This window comes from Saccostrea cucullata, unplaced genomic scaffold, assembly GCF_032062105.1.
Source record: "Saccostrea cucullata isolate Sc308-1 unplaced genomic scaffold, CSIRO_AGI_Scuc_v1 ctg2048, whole genome shotgun sequence".
Taxonomy (NCBI): domain Eukaryota; kingdom Metazoa; phylum Mollusca; class Bivalvia; order Ostreida; family Ostreidae; genus Saccostrea; species Saccostrea cuccullata.
The window spans coordinates 44345-68040 of record NW_026926044.1 but is presented as its reverse complement, the minus strand read 5'-3'; the positions used below and the strand labels follow the sequence as shown (position 1 = coordinate 68040).

The 23696-nt window shown below is 33.9% G+C and overlaps 1 protein-coding gene across 1 annotated transcript; it reads left to right on the top strand.

Moving 5' to 3' along the window:
* The first annotated feature begins 134 nt into the window (after positions 1–134).
* On the top strand, positions 135–22399 carry LOC134270465 (fez family zinc finger protein 1-like). The gene is made up of 9 exons (XM_062752681.1): positions 135–284; positions 1417–1533; positions 3239–3344; positions 3606–3693; positions 4398–4461; positions 4571–4695; positions 4942–5112; positions 6360–6549; positions 21385–22399. The coding sequence occupies exons 2-9, from the start codon at positions 1466–1468 to the stop codon at positions 22361–22363; spliced, it is 1791 nt and encodes a 596-aa protein (XP_062608665.1). The 5' UTR covers positions 135–284; positions 1417–1465; the 3' UTR covers positions 22364–22399.
* Positions 22400–23696: the final 1297 nt, after the last annotated feature.

The window sequence follows — 23696 nt, the reverse complement described above, 5'->3', positions numbered from 1 at the left end:
ATATTGAATTAATAATAAAATGTGAAATGGTTTAACAATGGATCAAAACGTTGATGCAAAAATTAAATTAATTTATGCAACTTTATTACGACTTTTGTCAACTTTAGTTTTTACCGGACTTAGTCCGATTTCAGTTTAACTTTTACCATTTTTAGATTAACCCGAGTTTCCTAGAGAAAAATTAGATGTACACGTGTACCACCGTGTTAATCTACATTTGATCATTACATTAGGCAACTTTGCTAAACTTTGTTATTCAGACATGTAAAAATGCACGAAATAAGGTAAAGATGGTCACTAATCAGTGACTTTAAGTCTTAAGTAAGTTGAAGTGTGTCTAATCTGCCTGTTAACAAACTGACCTAAAATATGTTAATTATATTGCCAGAGACATTATTATCTCATTATTGCTAATCTTATCTTAGTGTGATCAGAAAAATCTGCTATGCCATTGTGACCAGTGATATCATTATTTTGTTCTTGTTCCTGAATCCACTCTTGATAAAACAAAATTATTCTTTGAAACGTGTTGTGAAAGAGTCATGCATGGTCAAATTTTATGAGTTTTTAAGGAAGACACCTTTCAGAAATTGGTGAAAAAAAAAGAATTAGTGTAATGTGAAGTGGTCACCCATCCAAGCATTAAACAGGCTCATCATTGCTGAACTTGTCCGAAATAGAGGAAGACTCTTAAAGCTGTCACTATAGTGAGGCAGTAAAAGTTCCAATCTAATTAAAATTAGATGTTAGATCCGCTCTCGCCTACTCGCTCCACTACGTACATTAGGAAAATAAGATGCAGCAGCAGCAGCAAGCCTGATTGCCTCGGTGATCTGAGAATGAATTCTGGTCTGATTTGTCACATTTTCCCCTCTGTCCTGTTACATTTGGTACTGTGTCTTGCCCTGGAATTGACAGCAGAAAGTATAATATATGTTAATTTTCACAATTTGACAAAAAAGTCAATGATTTTCCCCATTCGAGAGGGAGTGGTCCCGGTACTAAAAAGTATCATAAAATTAACAGCGCTAAAAGTATAATAAAATTAACAGCGCTGACCTGCCAGGGAAGAGCCCGGGTTGGTGTCCTTGGGGGCTGAAGACCTTTTAGGAGGGCAGGATGTTGCGGTCAGACACATTCAATAGCTACATTTATATTGGCAGAAAGCCCTTTGGTAGAAGCTGACTGGAGATTCTTACGCGCAGAGCCGCCCCTGTTCAAATCCCAGTCTGATCCTTCTCATTTTTCTCCTTTTACACTTTATTTGTGGAAAATATTTTTGTTTTTCCAGAAGAACACATTCTCTTCATGTTAAGCAAGTTTTACTTATCATAAATATGCAATAATTTTAAATATCAAAGAAACATTGAAACTGCACACATTATTAAATTACTTTTTTCCATATATTTTTTTCAGTAGTTCCTGATAAATGGTCATTTAGATCATTTTCCAGCACTGTACAGAAATGGAGACTGGACACCAATCTCTAGCATTAGAGATTCTGATTCGTATAATTCTCATTGTTACATTTCAGTAAGTTTATTCATTATGCACTTTTTGTACATGTATAATGCATTTGAAAATCAAGATAATATCTTTATATTTTACATGTTCTACTACAGTCCAAACTGAATACTGTACTGTAATGTTCATTTTTAGCTCTACTGGTCAGAGACCAGAAGAGCTTATGCGATAGTAATGCGTCCGTCGTCCGTCCGTCTGTCTGTCCGTCTGTCTGTCTGTCTGTCTGTGAACAATTTTTCAAAATGCTACTCCTCCTACAGTTTTGGTCCGATTTCAATATAACTTGGCACACAAGTAGACTACACTAAGATACATAATTCTGTGCATCGGTTTTTGATTTCGATGAACGGTGTTGCCGTGGTTACTAAAAATAGAAATTTCTGTGAAATTCTTTCAAAATGCTACTCCTCCTAAAGTTTTGGTCCGATTTCAATATAACTTGGCACACAAGTAGACTACACTAAGATACATAATTCTGTGCATCGTTTTTTGATTTCAATGAACGGCGTTGCCGTGGTTACTAAAAATAGAAATTTCTGTGAAATTCTTTCAAAATGCTACTCCTCCTACAGTTTTGGTCCGATTTCAATATAACTTGGCACACAAGTTGACTACACTAAGATACATAATTCTGTGCATCAGTTTTTGATTTCAATGAACGGTGTTGCCGTGGTTACTAAAAATAGAAATTTCTGTGAAATCCCTTTCGAAATGCTACTCCTCCTACAGTTTTGATACGATTTCAATATAACTTGGCACACAAGTAGACTACACTAAGATACATAATTCTGTGCATCGGTTTTTGATTTCAATGAACGGTGTTGCCGTGGTTACTAAAAATAGAAATTTCTGTGACATTCTTTCAAAATGCTACTCCTCCTACAGTTTTGATCCGATTTCAGTATAATTTGGCACACAAGTAGACTACACTAAGATACATAATTCTATGCATCAGTTTTTGATTTCGATGAACGGTGTTGCCGTGGTTACTAAAAATAGAAATTTCTGTGAAATTCTTTCAAAATGCTACTCCTCCTACAGTTTTGATCCGATTTCAATATCACTTGGCACACAAGTCGACTACACTAAGATACATAATTCTATGCATCGGTTTTTGATTTCGATGAATGTTGCCTTGGTTACTAAAAATAGAAATTTCTGTGACATTCTTTCCAAATGCTACTCCTCCTACAGTTTTAATCCGATTTCAATATAACTTGGCACACAAGTTGACTTCACTAAGATACATAATTCTGTGCATCGATTTTTGATTTCAATGAACGGTGTTGCCATGGAAACTAAAAATGGAAGTTTCTGAGAAATTCTTTTATAATGCTTCTCCTACAGTTTTGGTCCGATTACAATATAATTTGGCACACAAGTAGACTATACTAAGATACATAATTCTGTGCATGGGTTATTATTTTGATGAGTGGCAAGGATCATTTTTCTATTTATTGCTGTTTTAAAGTTTCAAGTCCCAACTGCTACTTTTCTCTTCCTTTGTTTTAAGTATAAACCAGTAGAGCTACAGTCTCAACAGAGACTTCTGGTTTTCACAGCAATAAAAAACCTCAGGAGTTTTAATTGCATTCAGATTTTTGGATTTGGTTAATATTGGTGATGATTACAATACAAATCATATTTTACAAAGGTAATTCATTACTGGTACACATGTACTCATGCAGGTTCTAACAACCCTTTTTCTTCTCAGTTTAACAGATGATGCCGTTCCATACTTTAGGAAGATTCAGAAAGAAGAGCAATGGCTATATAGATACCCTAGGACCCCCAGCTTCTACCCGGGATATATACTATGGGTCTGTGTTTAAAGATTTGGCCTAGCATTTTTACTCCGCCCTCTGTGTGGCAATAGCACAGAAATTTTCAGTTGAAATTCCCTATCTTAAGTATTTTAACCTGGATATCTTGAATCCTGGATTGTCTTGAAGTTTTTCCTTTGTCCCCTTGAGTCTGAGATAACAAGGTTTGACTGTATTTTATGATGTAACGGATTTAGTACAATGATCTGTAAATGTTTACAAAGATGATCATTGATTCCATTGTATCCCCCTCTTCAGGTGACGGTGTTGACAGTGCCTGTGATGATGGTCCTGATTTTCTTCCTACTCCGGCGAGACAGAGTGGACGCCAAGCAAGCTCTCCTGTGTAGGTATAGTGACAGGAAGATATCTCATGTGTGGCTAATTAATTAGGATATCAATTAAGTTAACTTAAAGCTGTAATATTACCAGTTCTGATCTCTCTAATTCAGAGCAAAGCACAATTTAAGGGAGATAACTCTTCATTTAGTTTTGTAATAAAGTCTGCATGGTTTTATCTGAAAAAATCTAGATATTAAAAATGTTTAATTTGGATTTTGGGTGACTAAAGGAAGAGTCATGGTATTAACAAGCATTATTATACCTCTACTGATTTTAAGATTTTTTTAAATAGATCTCTTAAAATCACTCTGATTGGACTTATTCCAGTTTTGCCGAGCTTTAATCAAGGAAGCTACTTGCTTCTATAGCTAATTCTTGATCATTTGTCATCTTTGTATTTGTATAACATAATTTCATGTTAATTTCATTGAGGGAGTTAGCAATATTCAAGTTCCTCTGATTCAGGATTTTTTTCTCTCGGCTTTGTCTCAGGAAATAGACCTGGTCTCGGTGAGAAACCACTCTGTCACAATTTAAGGGAGATAACTCTTCATTGATTAAGTTTATGTCTTAAAAAAAATCATATGATTTTCATTTATCAAGAATATTATCTACCCGGTAATAATGTGTCTGTGATATAACTGCATTTATATGTACATGAATGTATTTATCATACAGTTTTATAATCTGATACCTGTACAATACTAGGTGCATCCCTGGCCATTTTTCTGACTGGGTGTGTCACCAATTTCATCAAGCTGGGAGTAGGAAGGTTTGTATACTATCTGAGGTAGTTATAAAATTACATACAATACTAGCTACAAAACTCTCATGAAAATCCTTTGAGTTATAGAGGGATAATCAGGCCCATTTTTCTTTAGACCTCGGCCGGATTTCTTGGAGCGGTGTTTTCCTAATGGACAGATTCGTGACGATATGAATTGTACGGGGAGAGCTAAGGACGTCATTCAGGGCTACAAGAGCTTCCCCAGCGGACATTCCTCTTGTAAGTTCAGAGTCTCTTTAAATCTTGTATAAACTACTTTTATATATTAAGATACTGCACAACATAATTACCATCAAATTCCTTATTTCAATGAAGAGTGTGAAATTTATTGCCAAGGAATTATTTGACTATGTTGCAAGATGTTTCTTTTTTCATGCATTTTAATTTATACGAGGAGGTACAATACTCCCTTGTGTTATTTTTGTAAATATTTTAATAAACACTTTTTTAAAAAAAAAATTTCAGTTGCTTTTTCCAGTCTGGGATTCACGGCCCTGTACTTTGCTGGTAAACTTCACATTTTCAACAGGAATGGTCACGGGAATTCCCTAAAGATCTGTCTGTTTGTCTCTCTGCTGATCTGGGCCACAATGATAGCTGTGTCAAGGACAGCAGACTTTCATCATCACTGGCAAGGTCAGTTCAAGGTCACATTTGTTATAATGTTTGACTTCTTATACTAATTACATGTCTTTGAGTCTTTAATATACTGGAAAAAATGTCCCACTATTGAAGTAAGAGACTAGATGAATCTGTAAGTTTTTAATATTTATTGAATATATTTTTTTGTATCTAAATGTCACAGATTGTCGAGCGGATTTAATATTTCTTGTTACTTTACTAAATTTAAATATAACTCAAATACTTTTTTTTAAACTTTACATATTTAATTACAAAAAAGTGTACAAATTCAACAAAGTCCATTGCTGCTTGTCCTATTGCGTCGTGCTACCGCCTTCCACAATACTGGCTAGAGGAACTCTAGGGCCCAAGGGTCGTTTCCCTTTTACGCACCACTCGGAACAGGCTGACTCACTACAAGGCACTGGGTGGCCTTCCACACCGTCTCTACGTAGACTTATACCATGGATAGATGGAACCTGCTCCAACATACATATACAAGTTTTATTGATAAGCGCTTGTGGCTTGACACAAATACATACTTCACTCATTATCAAACTTGTGGATAATGTACACGTCTTAGATAAGACTAATTACACAAAAGAGTTGTTTAAAATATGCATACAACTCTTACACAAATGCAATATTGCGAATTGCTACTACACGGACAAACTTTTATGACGGAAATTGTACACCATAGTTTAGAAATATTCAAATACGTGTTACTATACATAGAAATACAATTATGAACGAAACATACATGCTTAAAATGATGAGAAATGTGGTTACTGGATGTTTTAGGACAAATGAACGCAAAATGAAAATAATAAAGATAAAATTATAAACATAAACCTTACCTCAGAAAAGCTGGACCATAACATACAGGAAATACAGAGGAAGCAATCCCTGCAAGTATTACTGGTACTCGGTGTAATTATAATTTCTAATTACAAAACATATCAGATATCTATATGTATGAGAGAGGGGTAAAAGCGTCCTCCTCTCTGGACTGCCGTGTCCAAACTATCTTGCACGGACTGGCGGGTTTAAAGGTCCAGTAAATTGAGGTTCAATAAAGGTATATACAGTCTAAAAACAAAGGGGTTCCACACGGGATATTTACATAAAATTAAAATACTTCCACAAAATTATAATATTGGAATTTTAATGTGACACTAAACATTTCTTTAAAAAGCTGTTTAGAATTAATAGAGCATTATTAAATTTATATAAAACATTTCCTTTCTGATTTTCCTTTCTAGATGTGACAGTAGGCAGTCTCCTTGGGATGACCTTGACCTACTTTTGTTACCGCCAGTATTACCCAGCTCTGTCACGGTCGGTGTCTCACCTGCCGTATATTTCGTTGCCCTCAGAGCGTGATCTCATTCCTACGTCACCTGAACACATGATAAATAAAGTTGACCACGTGGACTCACTCTTAAAAATGGTGTAATGCCGAAGACCTTTTTATCTTTATATTGAACAGAGAGCTTATACATATTGTTGTTATTCGCTATAAGTGGTATACCTCTTTGGTTTGCTTTCTTTTTTATGCTGAGAGTTATCTATAACGCATGTAAAACAAGTACATACTGTTAAATGTATTTATATTCCAACTTTTACTTCTCTTTGAAAAGTCTTATAAAGTTAAATGTGTTAATTTTTGGATATTAACAATTGAATGCAAATTTCGCTAAGTGAAAGGGCAAGTGCCTAGTATGCAATTCAATCTTTCGTGACTAAAAATATAGAATAATGTTTCAATTACAAACAAATTATTCCATATGTCCAACTGTTGATACCCAAAAAACTAGACAGTGTTTCCTTAAATGTACCTATTTTAATATAAATTATATTTTCATGCAGCCTCAAATCTGCTACCGAACAACAATTACAAGCAAATACATGTATACATATTGTTCCTCATGCAGACTTGAATGAGCTTATTTATGATTGTGTACACTTGTAACTGGGATTAAAGAATTAGAGGAGGATGTTGTTTATAATGATGTGGTATATGTTTTATAGATTAAATGTCAGTTGTGTATGTACTTATCTAAATAATAAAAATGAATCAATGAATGCTAATAAAAAATAAATGTGCTAAACTAATTCTGATCAAAAGATGCTGAAATGTGGTATAAACATGATATTTTCATATTTGTAACTGTGATGTACTTGTATGGTTTTATTTATTTTGTTTATGAAGACTTATAGAAGTGAAGGAGATTGAGTAATTCTTCGAAGATATTATTTATTGATCAGAATAATAACAATTAAGGACCAAAAAAGTTGTTCTGTATGTGTGTTTGAGTGTGTATGATTTTATGGATGTGTATTTAAAAAATGGACTATAATTGCCTTTTCTTTATTTGCTGATTTATTGCTTTTAATTATTTATTGTCAAATACTCAACCTCAGGTCTTAAATAACTGATAAAAACATTTTTCATTGTATATTTTTGTTCAGAGATCTAGATATAATAGGATGTTAAATTATTTTAGACATATTTAATGTACTATGTATATTATATTTCTTTACTTAAAAGTTATTTGTTGAATAAATCATCTGTAAATTTGAATCAAGAGTGTTGAAAATTAATGCAATTGTTTTTTTGGTTTTTTTTGTATAGGCATACAATTGAGACTTACAATCAATGTGTCATATGAAATTAATTGTAGATTTAATTGTAGATTTATGTTTGACAATTGAATACAAATATCTGATTCTGCATGGCAGAATGATAAAATAAAGTAAGAATTCTTTAATCTGCAAAACACTATATAAATCCTCTAAGATTAAGATATTTCTGCATTTTTCTCCTGATCATAAACAATCATAACTACTACAATTAATTGTTATAAAAACAATTTAGAGTCACAAACAATTCTTTTATCTGTCCTAAAAAACATGATCATCAAAGATAAACCTGGTATTGTTAAAACAACACTTGTACAGGATTTGAGCACCAAATTACTACTCCAACCAAGCCAGACCATTAACCTTCACTCAAACCCTTCTTCAAAGGAAAATTAAACAATTAACAAATTGATTGTTTAATTACCATCAAAAGTTACCTACAGGACCACTCGACCAATAGGATTGTGGTATTTTGTATATTTCACCCAATCAAATTTTGAGTTCAAAATTTCTTGAGTAAAGGGAGAGAAATTTTGCTGAAGATTTATTTTATTTTTCTTGAAGTCCTAAAGCCAAAGAGAAGATTTTCTAGAAGCCTTTCAGATAGTAAGTAATAATATTGCTTCACTTAAAAAATATGTGTTCAAATATTGCTATTTGATTTAATTTGCTAAAAAACTGATTTTTTTTTCAAATTAATTTTTTTGAAGTAAGAATATTTAATTTATGGAATGAATTGTTGTGCATTTGTCTAAATTTTCAAAAACATTTCTTAATGCCAAATTATTTGATACATTAAAACTATTGTATCTGCTTATTATGGAGTTTGTTGCATGACATTTGTGATTTAGAGAAAAAAATCTCGATGTCTGTACAAAACAGTATAGAGAGGATATTAATAAAATATTTACAGTAAAGCAATAAAGCATGCGTGAGACAAAGAAAAAGAAATGGAAAAACATTGGGGGAAAAAACGACAATGTAATTATATCAGAATAACTTTATTTATAATATTATTAGTTAGATACATTTACTAGTTTTAGATAATAATTAGACACCCCTCCACAACATCACACGAAATTTAAAATGATTTTGGAGTTTTGGCCATTTCAAACACTTTTTAAAAACTTTTTTAAAAGATTTTTTTGTCCCCTCCTGAAAACAACATAATTTTTACGGTACATGGCATAAATTGTTATGCACTTTGGAAATACTGAAAATCAAAAGTGCTCCGTTCGAGAATTATAAATGATTGAGGTGCATTTTAGATTGAACAAAAATTATATACATGTATTCCATTTGTTTTCACTCAAAGTAATATTTCAATTCTAGATGATGAAATTTCTCCTTTAAATCATAGCTAAAATCATTCCTACATCATTCAACTTCAAAATAACATTTCTTGCGTTTCGATTATTGTCAAAGAAGAAATATCTCATTTCCAACATCAGAAATCGTACGTATGGAAGCTAGAAATGTGCACAAAGATTTCAGTTTTAAATACAAATTCAATTTTGAAAGCCAGTCGAGGGGAGGGGGATCGGCAAAATCAAAATGGTGTGTCCCAATAATACGCTCAGATACGCTGTACGAATTTCTTCTATACACTGAAAGCAAAGTCTTTCTTACTCTAAATTGTAGATTAAAATTTTCCAAAGAGCCCCCCCCCCCTCTTAATAGTTTTTCGGCATTTCCATGAAGTAAAACCCCCAAAATTATACATGTAATTCTTATCTGTTAACTTTTTATTTATTTAATTGAAATACTAGAAACGTTTCATGATTTCCCGCATCTTGTCAAAATAGTAAAGTTCTAAATACAAGAAAGTACAGTGCTGCCTTAAACAATTTTCACTATACAGGATATGAATTATTTGCGCTTACTTTATTTTTTCTTTATTTTACCTCTCTCGTTTCCAGGAATGGATCTGATGTTCAGTCCCTACCCTGACTGCTACCCCACCCCTGTCATCAGCATACAGGCCCGGGTCCACCCACCGCCCCACCCCGCCACAACGCAACAGACAAAGTAAGTACAGTTACATGTAGTAATTCCTTGTTCTTTAGGACATGATGGTTTTGTATATGATTAGTATCGCAGGTGTGTGTGCGTTTCCACCATTTCTATTGAAAATGTTCATTGAAAGGGTGGTTCCCTCTTTTATTGGGCAGTTTGAAACGTCATTTTCAATGATGAATCTTATGAAAAATATCTACGAATTCACAAAGTAATCTAGATGAATATATTCAACTTTTTTTTTTTAAATGAATACATAAATTAGAAATAAAACTCTTTGTTTTAAATGATTTTTTTTTTAAAGTATGATGATTTTTTATTGGATAAGTTGATACACATCGTATTCAAAATCCTTAGAGATAAGATGGATATTTTTCATGTCAGCTTGATAATTTGTGTTTCTGATGTAAGGGATCTCTCATTAAGGGTGCTACATTGTTGGGTATAAGATCATCTGTAATATAACACGAACCCCAGCCCCCCCCCCCCCCCCCCCCGCGGGCGGTAGCTTTTTACGAAGGTTGAAGTTTCTCTATTACAAGTCGAAGTCGAATACTGGTCGTGAAGAAAAATACTGTGACCTAAAAAAATATCTTGTTCCAAAGCATATACTTGTACATGTGAAACATAAAGGTCCAAGCACTAACCTTTCAAAATCTATGGCCAGAGTTAAAGGAGTAGATATCTTTTTGGGTCAAACTCCAAGGTCAAGTATAAGGGTACAAGCAAATTCAAAGAATTGTGGTCCCCCGCTTTCGGTGTCTTTGTGGGTGAGATGTTATTTTTTATGACATATTGTGTGTAATATGAACCATACTATCATATGTCATTTATTTAGAAAGTAACACTGAAGTTGATTTTTTTTGAAGGATGAAAACCCTAATCCTGACCGTTAAAAAGTTATGGCCAAAGTAAAATGTTTTTTTAAAAGTAGGTCAACTCCAAGTTCAAGATCAAAGGGTCAAAGTTGTTGATATCCAATGAAAGGTTTTCTCACAAGGATTACATATGTGAAGTATAAAGGCCCTAGCCCTTACTGTTCAAAAGTTATGGTCAAGGTTAAAGTTTTTTTCATAAGTACGCAAATCTTTAAGGTCAAGGTCAAAATTGTTGAAATCCAATGAAAGGACTTGCCACAAAGAATACATATGTGAAATATAAAAGTCCTAGTATCTACTGTTCAAAAGTTGTGACCAAAGTTAAATTTTTTTTTAAAAAGTAGTTAAAACTCCAATGTCAAGGTCAAAGGGTAAAAGTTGTTGGTATCGAATGAAAGGTCTCAAAAGGATTACATATGTGAAGTATGAAAGCCCTAGCTCTCACCGTTCAAAAGTTATGGTCAAGGTTAAAGTTTTTTCATAAGTACGTAAATCTCAAAGGTCAAGGTCAAAAGGTCAAGGTTGTTTGTATCCAATGAAATGTCTTGCAAGAAGGAATACATTTGTGAAATATAAAAGTCCTAGTATCTACTGTTTAGAAGTTGTGACCAAGGTTAAAGTTTTTGAAAGTTGTTAAAACTCCCAGGTCAAGGTCAAAGGGTAAAAGTTATTGGTATCCAATGAAAGGTCTTCTCACAAGGATTACATTTGTGAAGTACGAATGCCTTAGTCCTCACCGTTCAAAAGATATGGTCAATGTTAAAGTTTTTTCATAAGTACGTAAATCTCCAAGGTCAAGATCAAAAGGTCAAGGTTTTTGTTATCTAATGAAAGGTCTTGCTACATACAATACATATGTGAAATATGAAAGTCCTAGTACCTACTATTCAAAAGTTATGGCCAAAGTAAAATGTTGGAATTTTTGTGTAAAAATGGGTCAAACTCCAAGGTCAAGGTCAAAAGGTCAAATTTGGTGGTACCCAAAGAAAGGTCTTGTTACAAGGAATACACATGTGAAATATGAAAGTCATAGCTCCACTAAATCAAAAGTTATGGGCAAGGTTAAAGTTTTTGTGACGGACAGACTGACAGACTGACCGACTGACAGACTGACGGACAGACGGACAGACAGACAGACGAATGAGATTTAATGTCCCCTCGCTTTTGCGAAAGCGGGGGACAAAAATTAAAGGTACCAAAGTGAAGGCCTTGATATATACTGGTGAAATATTAAAGCCCTAGCACCAACTGATCAAGTTATGACCGAGATTGATATTTCCCAAAAGTAAGAAAAAGAAGGTCGAGGTCAAAATTATTCGTATCAAAAGAAGGGAATACAGATGTGAAAATATAAGGACCCCAGTATAAACTGTTCAACAGTAATGTCCTAAGTTATTTTTTTCAAAGTGGGACAAACTTAGAGGTCAAGGTCAGAAAGCTTTGAAAAACTCACTAAGAGTTCATGCAATTGACTTTTGAGAGCAAATGGTCGAAATCAAGGAAAGAAATCTGTATAAGCCTACTCTATAAATTAATACTTTTTGAGCTTATACAATAGAAATTGTGTTTGAATTGGAAGACTTATTGTCTAAGCTGAGGTTTGTTGTAATTGAAATTTACTTCTTCTTTGTCGCACCATTATCATTTTCCTTGCCATGTTTGTCCATTTTCTTTGACTTTTCACATTTTAATCTCAATTACAGCGAAATTTGATTTCAGTTTAGTTTAATATTTATTTACTGTATACTCAGTTGCGTAGAATCTTCACAATTTGCAACAATCTCTCAAAGACTGAATTTTTTTTTGTGTAAGAAAAATCAGACACATACTGTAAACTGTAAAAATAAATCTGTAAAGTTGAGGGTGGGAACTTTTTTCCGTTTTTTTTTTTTTTTTTTTTTTTTTTTGCGATAAAAACCTCTGTGGTAGGACTACAACGGACTGTCAAAGTTTTACAAAGGAATATGAGCATGCATGTAAATATATATGAAACCCTTCAAAACTCTTCTCAAAAACGGGAAAATTATATGACTTGTCACATTGATATGAAAAAACCTCATATTGCTCTAAATCATGATCCACCGGGGGTAGGTTCGGGTTACAACGAAGGATGAACCCTTAACATAAATTAAACAAGCAATTCAAATTCAAAGAATTGTGGTTCCGCGCTTTCGGTCTCTTTGTGGGTGAGTTGAGAGGTTTTTTTTTTTTTTTTGGCATTTTGTGGCAAATATGAACGCCCTTTCATGTGTGAAGTTTTCACTGACGTTCACTTGATTTTTTTTTAGGGCAATCGCGAAAGTCAAGGTCAAGGGGTCAGAAATTTCGGAAATATCTTCTCAAATGTCAAATATGAAAGGAAAGTAAAAATTAATATTTGGAAGAATAGGTCAAACTTCAAGGACAAGGTCATAAGATAAAAAATCTAGTATACTTAGAAAGGTCTTGTCACAAGCAATACACAGGTTTAATATGAAAACCTTTGTCTTCTTATTCAAAAGTCATGAGAAATAAGGTTTAAGTTTTTAAAAAGTAGGTCAAACTTCAAAGTCAAGGTCACGGGGTTAAGAAAGTGAATTTTGAAAGGTCTTGTCAGTTGTCATAAATAATACAAATCTTTTAAATGAAAGCTCTATCTTTTCTCCTTCAAATGTTCTGGCCAATTTTAGGTGTTTTAATTTTTTTAAGTAGGTCAAACTCAAGGTCCCGGGGTAAAAAATCATTGTGTTTTTAGAAAGATCTTGACATAGGTATACATAAGTATCATATGAAAACATTATCTCTTCTCATTCAATCGTCATGACAAAGATTAATTTTTTTTGTGACGGACGGACATACTGACTGACGGATCTAGACGAATGAGCGTTAATGTCCCCTCGCTTTGCGAAAGCGGGGGACAAATATATATAGGGAAGCCTTTCATTAAGAGTAAAGCAATGATTAGTCAAACCACATTTATTAATTTATATGGAAAGAACATAGAGTAATTAGTGTAAAATAAAGCTTGGTCATATAACGACCATGGGAAGGAGGAGGGCGCAAAGAGAGAGAGCCGATCAAAGTTTACGTAAGATAAAGAAAAACCTAGAAAAATTTTCTGTAGAATAATAAAATGATAATTTGAATTCATTCTCAGTGAATGCAGATTTAATTGTATTCAAATTATTACCCATGGGGGTCGTTTAGGATGGGAATACACGTGATCAAAGTGTAATACCGGGGTATCTTTAAAAAAAATTCCCAGAACAATCAAGTCGCGACTATTTCTGTTGATATGCTAACATCTAATGGAAGTGTAGAAATTAGTTTGTTCAAATCGTAGATCAAACCCAGGTTATTACTTATATGATTACTTATTATCCACAATGGGTGATCAAAGTTTAACGCAGGTATCTGTAGGGGAAATCGAGAAGGGAGATAATGATTCGGGTGAGCGTTATGATCCATGGTTCTCTATTTTTTAATTTTATTCTCAAATTATGCTTAAAATTTACAATTTTGGTGAACAAAAACTGTTCATGTCTCCACCTTATTTCAGTTTCGGAAAAAGACGTAATAATGTATTACACACCAGACTTCGACATAACTGTGCATTAAATATTGATCTTCATAGGTATAACATTATATCAAGTCCATCATGTTCTTGTGGAAAAGTAAAAGACACTCACTATTATTTTTTTTTCTCTTGTCCTAACTATACTGAGGCCAGGAAAGAATTTTTCGACAAGTTTCTGAGATTCGACAAGGTTCACATTGTTGACACCCATACGTTACTGTGGGGCGATTCTTCTTTTAGTGCTGCTGAAAATGAATATCTTTTTTTCATTGTACATTCATATATTCAGCAGTCTGGCAGATTTAAGTGATATTTTGTACATGATTGTGTATAGCATTTGTACATCACACACGTCCTTGCAGTTTATTATTAATTCATGTTGTGAATTTATTAATATTTTTCTATAACTGTGTAACACATATGAAGCTTAAACTTTATAAACTTTCCATGTAGGGAGAGGGCGAAATAAGTTTTGAGAACTTGTGCCCAATCCCATTGTATATGTATATTACAATAAAATATGTTCAATTCAGAAATTTTCATTTTTTTTTTGAGATTGCATTGAAGTCTATGGGAAGTTATTTTTTTGAAAATAAAAAATACTAAGAATATCAAAAAGTAATATGTTGAAAAGAAGTTTTTATCATTAGGAAAAGAACAAGGATTTGAAATTATTTTTTCATCGGATAGATTTTTCTACATTGATTTAAAAAAAAAATTGAATTAAGGTGTAATATTCCTCTGATAAGAGAGATAACTTTCTAAAGACATTTTTCCCATTGGATTATATTCACTAAATTGTCATGTATATAAATGTTTCACTAAATTGTTGTAGATTTCATTTGCACAGACCATTTTATTGTCAACTCAATCGAACTTGTTATATCGTACAGATGTTGATTTCTAGTTGCTATTGCAAATATTTTTATTAATTATCTTTAAAATTTTACCTAAAACATTTGTACTCAGTTCCTTTAAATGGTGTAAATTAAGATATTTATATCTCTGAAAGTATAAGTCATTTGTTACAGAAATTTCAGATGCAGAAAACAATTTGATATATTCTGATTTAAAAAGCAACGCTTCAGTATGTTTTCTAATGAGAATTGCATAGGTGTGAGAGTAAATATAATTTTCATATATACCTCATATTTCTAATATTATTGTGAGATAAAAAAAAATCAATCTTTCTATTTACCATATCAAATTTTCTTCGCATCGTGATTTGAGATATTGTATTCATTTCTAAAAAGTAAGCAACGCTTCATACTCAAACTATTTTCCATTTGAACCTAATGCCATTGTTGTTGATGAAAATCAATGTTTGGAATTTTAAAAAAAATTGTGATTAATTTGTAGCATAGGGATATCGATATTTCACCTTAAATGAAAAGGGGATAACTCTTCAAACTAGGACAATACCATAAATTAGGGCATGTTTTGCTCTTACATACATGTAACTGATCTAAAATGAATATTATACATTCATTGCATGATAGTGAGGGAAATATGCAGACTTATTCAGCCAAGAAAAATCATATTATATTATAGAATATGATTTTTCTTGGCTGAATAAGTCTTCATGTTTCCCGAACATTCATGCAATGAATTGTTTATTTAAAGCTGACATGAACTCTTAAAAAGGCATCAGTTTTCATCTTTGTACGACTTACTACATTCCTGTACGCCCTTGTCCGCCATATTTCTTCGATTCCGCCATATTTAATCGAAGATTTTTGGCCACCTGTACCTGCTATATATAGCCTTGTAGAATTGTTTCACTTGAGTGATTTTCTAGCCTGGCTGTCGACATGTACACATCTCCGATAGCAAAGTTGTCATAAATCCATAAACTGACCAAAAACATGTTTTAAAAGTTAAAATCCAACAAAAACTATAACAAAACTGAGAAGTAAATAATTTTTGAATGCATTTGCTGCAATTTAGAAAAAAATAACACGAAAAACAGCAAAAACCGTTTGGATATGCACGCATGCAGGTCGAGAATATGCATCGAACGCAGTGATAAAGATATTTACCTGAATACTGCTTGTTACAGGGATGTGCACATGTCTAAAGAAATATCCTATTTTACTTTTATTGAAATATGCATCTCAGAAAGCATGTAATCCATTGCTAACTGAACAGTAAAAAATTTTCACCACATAGCACTTGGACGCACGTGGTCCACGACGATCAGTCTATTTATTCAGGGGAAATTTCAAAGGTGGAAAGCTTACTGGTATTTGGTTGATTGAAAAAATGCAAATAATTTTTTTCAATCAACCAAATATTACTCTTGTCTTTATATGTAAATGTAAACAAGATTTATAAACATGGCTTAACTACATTAAATTTATTTCATAGCGAGCAACATTACGAAACATGCATCCTTTGACTAGATTCTCTCGTGAAAAGGGGGGGGGGGTAATAAAAATTGCATACGCTCTCTGAAAAAGAGCGGATTTTATTACGATCAAATATTTTCATTATAAATACTGTGTATTGGCTTTATTTTTTTTAAATATAGACCTGATATAACTTGAATTAAACTTATTTTATAATTTTATGCACAATAAACGAGTTTGATGCTGTGGTACATGAATGATCGAAATAGAATTCATTGGCGGATCCAGAGGTGGGGTGGGGTTCCGGGGATTGGACCCCCTTTATTTTTGTACATACATACACAGAGAGAAAGAGAGAGAATGTTTTTTTCTGCAATATAAAAGATAGATATAATTTGAAGAATTAAAAAAAAAATCTCCTTTGTCCTTTCTGTTCGCTAGATCTGTAGATTTTCGCGGATTTGCTTTCCTCTTTGTACCTTCAATCATTTTTCAGTCATTTATTTGAATCTCTTCACCATTTTACAACAGTATACAGAGATCACAAAATATATAGGTGATTTTATACATAACAGTAGATCTATAAAGCATGCGTGAATAAGAAACTAAACAAAAAAATTGTACGTTGCTATACATGTGAAGTATGGGAATTTAGGCCGGGGGCATATTTTATTTTTTTTCTTTATAAACGAGCACAATTTTCACAGAAAACAGTATCTATTGTTACTCATAATGTGTTAAGAATTAATTACATTCTGAAATTTTATGCTTTTTTTCTGTTAAGCATAGCATTCTTTCTGAAAGTAACGAGCTGCACTTTAGTATGTATTGAAACTCATCTCCAAGTTCTTTTATCTTGTCTTGGTAACCCTGGCTAAGGGCTCCGATCACCCACCAGTAACATGCAAGGTAGATTCCAGCGAACTTTGGCTATACCATTTTTGGACCAACCTCAGAAGTAACTAACTTTTAGAAGTATACATGAAATATACATGAAATATTTCGTTTCAGTGAAGATAAAGGTTTCAAATGTTCCCGTAGTATGCAAATGGAGGGGGCTTTTCTAATGATAATCTTTTGCTGCAGTTTTAAATAATATTTTGATTTGGAAGCTCCATCCACATTTTTTGTTGGCGGAAAATGCGCAGATTCAAGCATTTTTAAAAGTAATATACCGAACAAAAAAGTTACAGGAAGCCCCCCTCTATCCTCTACCAAAAAAATGGATATTAGAGTGTGATACATAGGGTTTTTTTTAAAAGTGTTTTTGTGTTTGTTTGCTTGTTTATTTGTTTGTTTTGTTTTTTTTTTGCTTGTCAACTGAATTTGGAGGTCCCCCGTCAATACAAACTGAAGTGGCTGTGGTGTGATTCTAGGCATGAGTGCCATGCGCGAATCTAGTGCGGGGTCAGGACCACCCCCATCCCCCGGGATTTGCAAGGTTATTAGATTTATATACTAAAGGAAGGAAAAAAGTTTACGTTGGACCCCCCTCGGAAAACGCACACTCCCTGGTAAATGCGAATTTATGTTAAATTGGATGAAAAGTCTAAGATTCGAAGCTTATTTATACAATGTTTGTTTTGTTCTGTTTTTGTATGTATAACTGTAATGATTTTGTACATTGTACTATATGCATCACTGTGGGCCGAAATTGATTGAATAAATATTCTAACTCTAACTCTAATTAGAAGTCATCGACTCCCCCCTCCCACGAAATAGGTTATTGAAGTTTGGGCGAGTTTACGAGTCTGTTTTTATTTTAGTTTTTTTTTTGCTTGTCAACAAATTTCTAGGTTAGATTTTTTTTGGAACTGAGGTGGACCCCCCCCCCCTGAAAATTTTTGGATCTGCGCCTGAGTGCTGAGGGCACCGACCTGGAATCCCCCCTTTCTAAAAATGGCTGAATCCGCCCCTGGAATTGAATGTGCGTTATATTTCTTGACATAAAATGTTAATAGTCGAAGCATATAGGAAGGGATAGCAAACTGCCGATGAGAGTCTCACATTCTTCCAAAAAATTAGCTTTTTTATACCTCTTGTCTTAATTATTTTTGTCCAGATTCCTTACCTGAGCTAGAAGGTATTTGAGAAAGTTCCCAATGTTCCCATTCCTTTGATGTAGATTTGACGTTTATTTCCCTTTCAATTTCGGCGTTTAGGTTTATTTTTCTTGTCAAAAGTAAAATTATTATTTCAATTTCAATTATTTCAAGTTTCGACATCCCCGCCTGAAAAAAATTCTTGATCTGTCCCACGATCTAATAAATGGTACAGCACAAAATGCATATGATTTTATATCTCTTATTGCGCTTACGGATGGTTACAGGAGAAGAAAGAGAGTTCAATGAATAAAATAGTGATTATAAATTATCTGTATTCAACCAGGTTTCAAGTATCCCTATCCTACTTTTTAAAAACATCTCCCAAATATTGCAACAGAAATTATTTTTATTTGAAAAAAAAGCTAGACTTTCAGACAGGGATACTGAAATCTCGAAAGACTTTCTGTAATAATCATAAAACAGCCACATTCCGCAAAAATGCACATACTAAATGTGGTCGGAGTGAGGCAATAAAAAATCTCGAAAAATGGATTTGGCAGAGATGTCTGTCTTCCAAGACTATTTAGGTAACGGTCATGTTAATTATTTCTGCCCCCCCCCCTTAAAAATACAAATGCTTTAATGTCAATCTAAACAAGGGATGTTTTTTTTCGCGTGTGTGTTAAAGAACGAACAAATGTACACGCAAAATTTTGTATTCTGGTTAAATGCTTTTAAGTCTTGAACTAAATAATTACCGTATATCAAATTACTTGGTTTAGATTTGAGATTAGTACTAAAATAATCAGTTGTAATTGACAAATGAATTTTGCAGACTATATATAGAATGTTTATTAGAACTAGATAGACAATTTTCAGTTGTACCTTATAAAGTCGTTATAATTATACTTTAGCCCCCCCCCCCTTTTAGCTGCGCAAATACCAAATAAATTCTCTTTTCCACTTGTGATATTTTCCCTGACCAAAATCTGATCAGCACGGACTAAGTGTTTTGATGTGCTAGGCTGAACGGAGTAGTCACAGTGTGTTTACTTTTGAGTTTTTATGGAGTTTATTTCTTTTTTGTGTTGCATTTTTCAATAAATGGAATTCAGGGTGTATATCACTTGACTTGTGCACATCTTCGAACCGATGCAGAGTTCTTATTACCACGTATGGGTACATTTACAGCGTTCGACGCGTTTTCTCGATATGCATCAAAGTCTGCATAAAACCTGCAAATCAAAGACACTGGCTGTTTTGTTCTATTCAAATGATAGTAATTTCAAAGTGTGTTTACGCGTTTTAGTGCTTTTTTATTTCATGTTTATTCTGCATAAATTGGCGCAGTGTAAAAATGCGTACTCGTGCAACTAAAACTTTCTTTCAAACTTGCATTTTCTTTCTTTTTTGAATTACATTTGATTCAAATCAATAATTATTCAGAAATATGATTATTATGCTTATTGTGGTTTAGAAATGTCTTGATTTCCTCATGTGTTCTCATATGCTTTACCATCGGAGATGTGCACAAGTCGATACCCAAACCAAAAAATCATTCAACTGTAACGAGCGCATTCGGGTATATATCGTTACAATGAGACAAGGTATCTGAAAGAAATATGGCGGAATATAGTTGGTATAAAACAAGTCGTACATAGATGAAAATGTTGCGTTTTTAAGAATTCATGTCAGCTTTAAGCATTGAATTCATATTTTTGTCTGTCTTCGGTCCTATAACACACCTGGCCGTGCCGACAAATTGAGTACCGCGCGTTAGCGTTAGATAAATAATATGACTTAGTATTCCATTGGATCTGAGGCTAATATGGGTCGGATACCTTGAGCGTGGAGAATATAAGACCGTGCTTATAATGAGACCAAAAGCAAAAGGGCAAGGTCGCAAGGTCATTACAATATTAGAAGCATCTTAAAATAAGCATGACCGACCCTTTTTGGTTTTGATGCGAATGGTTATAGGTCACTCTATATAAATGGTGCCTGTTTTGTAGGGTAACATTTGAAATTGACACCCCAAGGAAAACCATTGTCAACCGACGCGTCAGCGGAGGTTGACAATGGTTTTCCGAGGGGTGTCAATTTCAAATGTTACCCTACAAAACAGGCACCATTTATTTTATTATACTGAATGTCTTATTTACGGCGTCAGCAAAAAAAAAACGTCGATCGTCTTTACGTTCATGTATAGAAAGCTTTCACACTCACCGGTTCACTAATCTCCTTATTGTTTGTTTGATACTCGAATTAGAGTCATTTATCATTCAAAATTTCGTTATTTCTGGTTCGCAAGCATGTTTCCTACACTCTCAAGCATGTATCGTCTGTCGTTTGTTGTTTTCAAGTAAGCTATATCGGACGCAAGCTTTTATTGACGTCAAGTTAATTCCGGTTCTTTCAAACGCGCAACTGACGTTTTGAGAATTCTACGGTGAACCGTACGCGCATAATTTCCACGCATGTGGCATTACCGTTGTGTTACCCGTTGCCACGTGTGTTGCTAAGGCTCAGGGTAATCGAACGGATTGTTAACTGCATCTAAACCAATCAGATTTTAGTATTTAACATGAAAGTATAATAAAATGAAATGGTCAATGTTGTGACAAATTTCTGTCCTTAATCTTCAGTCCCTGAATTATCTTCAGTTGTTTAATTTAGAAAATTAACTCCCGAAATATTCCAACACAAATCGAAAAATCCCAATCAGGCAAATCGTCTATCCCATCCTATATTGTGTTTAAATCCCCTTTTTGTGTATCTTAATTTTTTTTGTTTTGTTTCAGACAAAGCTCTCTTATGGACCCCTGTGTTCTCATTACCACTGATGATTACTACCGCGTGCCAACCATATCAGGTGTCTTAGCCAATCAGCAGTCTTACTATCATACGGGACCTTCCTTCGGTTTGGAGGAAGATCTTCCCATTCCCGATTTCAACCATCTTCCATCGAGCCTGGAGGAAGAAGATAACAACAACCACACCAATACCCTAAGGTCCGCGATCTTCCAGAAGATCCTCAACAGCTACCCACAACTCAACAGGAAACTGAAGAGGAGTCACCATGTCGCGAAGAAGTTCCAGCAGACGCCAAGCAACCTGTCCGACTGTGTTTACCAGACTTCGCTGACCCCTGACACTACTGATGATGGCACCTTTAGTGACCTGGCGTCTAGCATCATGGATGACGAGTTTGACGGCGGATACTGCAGCTTCAGTGACAACGCCTCTGTGAATTCCAGTGGATCGTTCTCTCCAAATTCCTCCGCGGTTGAGCTTTTGCAACAAAAACTTCTCTGTGACGTCGATGTGAAAACCGAGTGTTCGAAGTTCGAAGATGTGTGCTCCAATTTGGACAAGATAAGCAAAACGTGTGACGAAACGACGAAACCAGTTACCTATGTTGTCAAGTCGATGGCCAAACCAGCTAAATACCAGTGCAACGTCTGTGGGAAAATCTACAAAGGAAACACAAATCTCAACTACCATATGGCGACCCACACTGGAGTCCGTCCTCACAAGTGTTCCGTCTGCGGGAAAGCCTTTACTCAGAAGTCCACACTGCGTACCCACTTCCGGATCCACACTGGCGAAAAACCGTACAAATGCAGGACCTGTGTGCGCGCATTCGCCGACTACTCCACGTGTATGAAGCATGAGCGTACCCACAGCGGTGAGAAGCCTTACGCATGCCCAGTGTGCGGGAAGTGTTTTGCGCAGTCCGGAAACATGCTGCGTCACCGCCAGACACACAAGAAGAACTGATTAAAGTGCTCACATTTTAATACTCCAAACACACAGTGCCAAGTCATTTTCAGAATCTCTGAATACAAACGAAAATAAGAGGATGCAAGCCATGAACAGACTCCTTCAAGAATATGTTTTTATTGTGTTGAAATGTTAATGCAGAACTCTTTTTTTCATTATGTTGAATGTTTGTGCAGAAAATTTTGTATAACGTTTAATTAATGTCATGTGTTTTGAATGTACATGTATATAATTGTTTTGATGTTAAGGTGCTTTGAGATTATTTTGTAAAATATATAATTACTGACTTGTTAATAAATATGAAAACTTTTACTGAAATTGTTTGAGTAATATTTTACGATTCATAGAGGTAGGAGAGAGCGGGATTTGAAAGCTACATATTTTATAAGGTACATGGTTTGCATTGAAGTGTTTTATGCTAGTTTTATAATTGAAATATCTATTTAATTCTTTTCTATAAATTCTTTTATTATATTGCGACAAGAATAGTTCTAAATATATTCTTATTTCTCTGAAAAAATTGAGTCAATTTTATCATAAATTTTTACACCTTTTAAGTAACATACAAAAATTTTCATCATATACATGTACTTCATTCTTGTTTTTCTTTTCTGAATTAAAAAGTCTGCTTTGATCAATCTGCTTAAATTCCGAAAGAGTTGAAGACTTTAAAACAATTTTCTTGCTTGTTAACTTTTCAATGCCAGAAATAACAATCTTTTGTGAGTGTAGAAAGGTCAGAAAATTGATTATGCAAAGCAATTTGAAGATTTTTCTTAGTCACAATTTTTAACTGTCTTTTTAAAAATAGACAAGTAGTTTATTTTGTCCTATGATTTATTTGGATAATACTATTGGAGGGAAAACGTCGAAGAAGTGATTTTTGATTAAGACGCAGATTTCAGTGCAAAAACTTCATATCAAATGTACTGTAGCGCCAAAAGAAGCATATTGACCACCATTTTTTGATTTGATTTATGATAAGACTACGCGTGTAGAAACTTAAAATAGTTAAAGACTTCAAATATCATGTCAAAAGCCAACCTATTTAATTGACCAGGTATAGAAACAATGAACAAGAGGCCCATGGGCCTTATAGGTCACCTGAGCATCATGCAACAACTTTCAAATGATTGAATTTGGTTCATGTTTTAAGCCAGATGCTATGGCATTCACAATTTTGAAAGAGGCACCATTGATTATCATAACTATACACTTAGTAATTGCTTAGTTTGTTTACTTAATACCCATAAGCAGAGTAGGGGAACAAAAATGCATGTAAACTAATCGGTAATATTCAGCAATAATCAGGAGTTCCCTTACCACACAT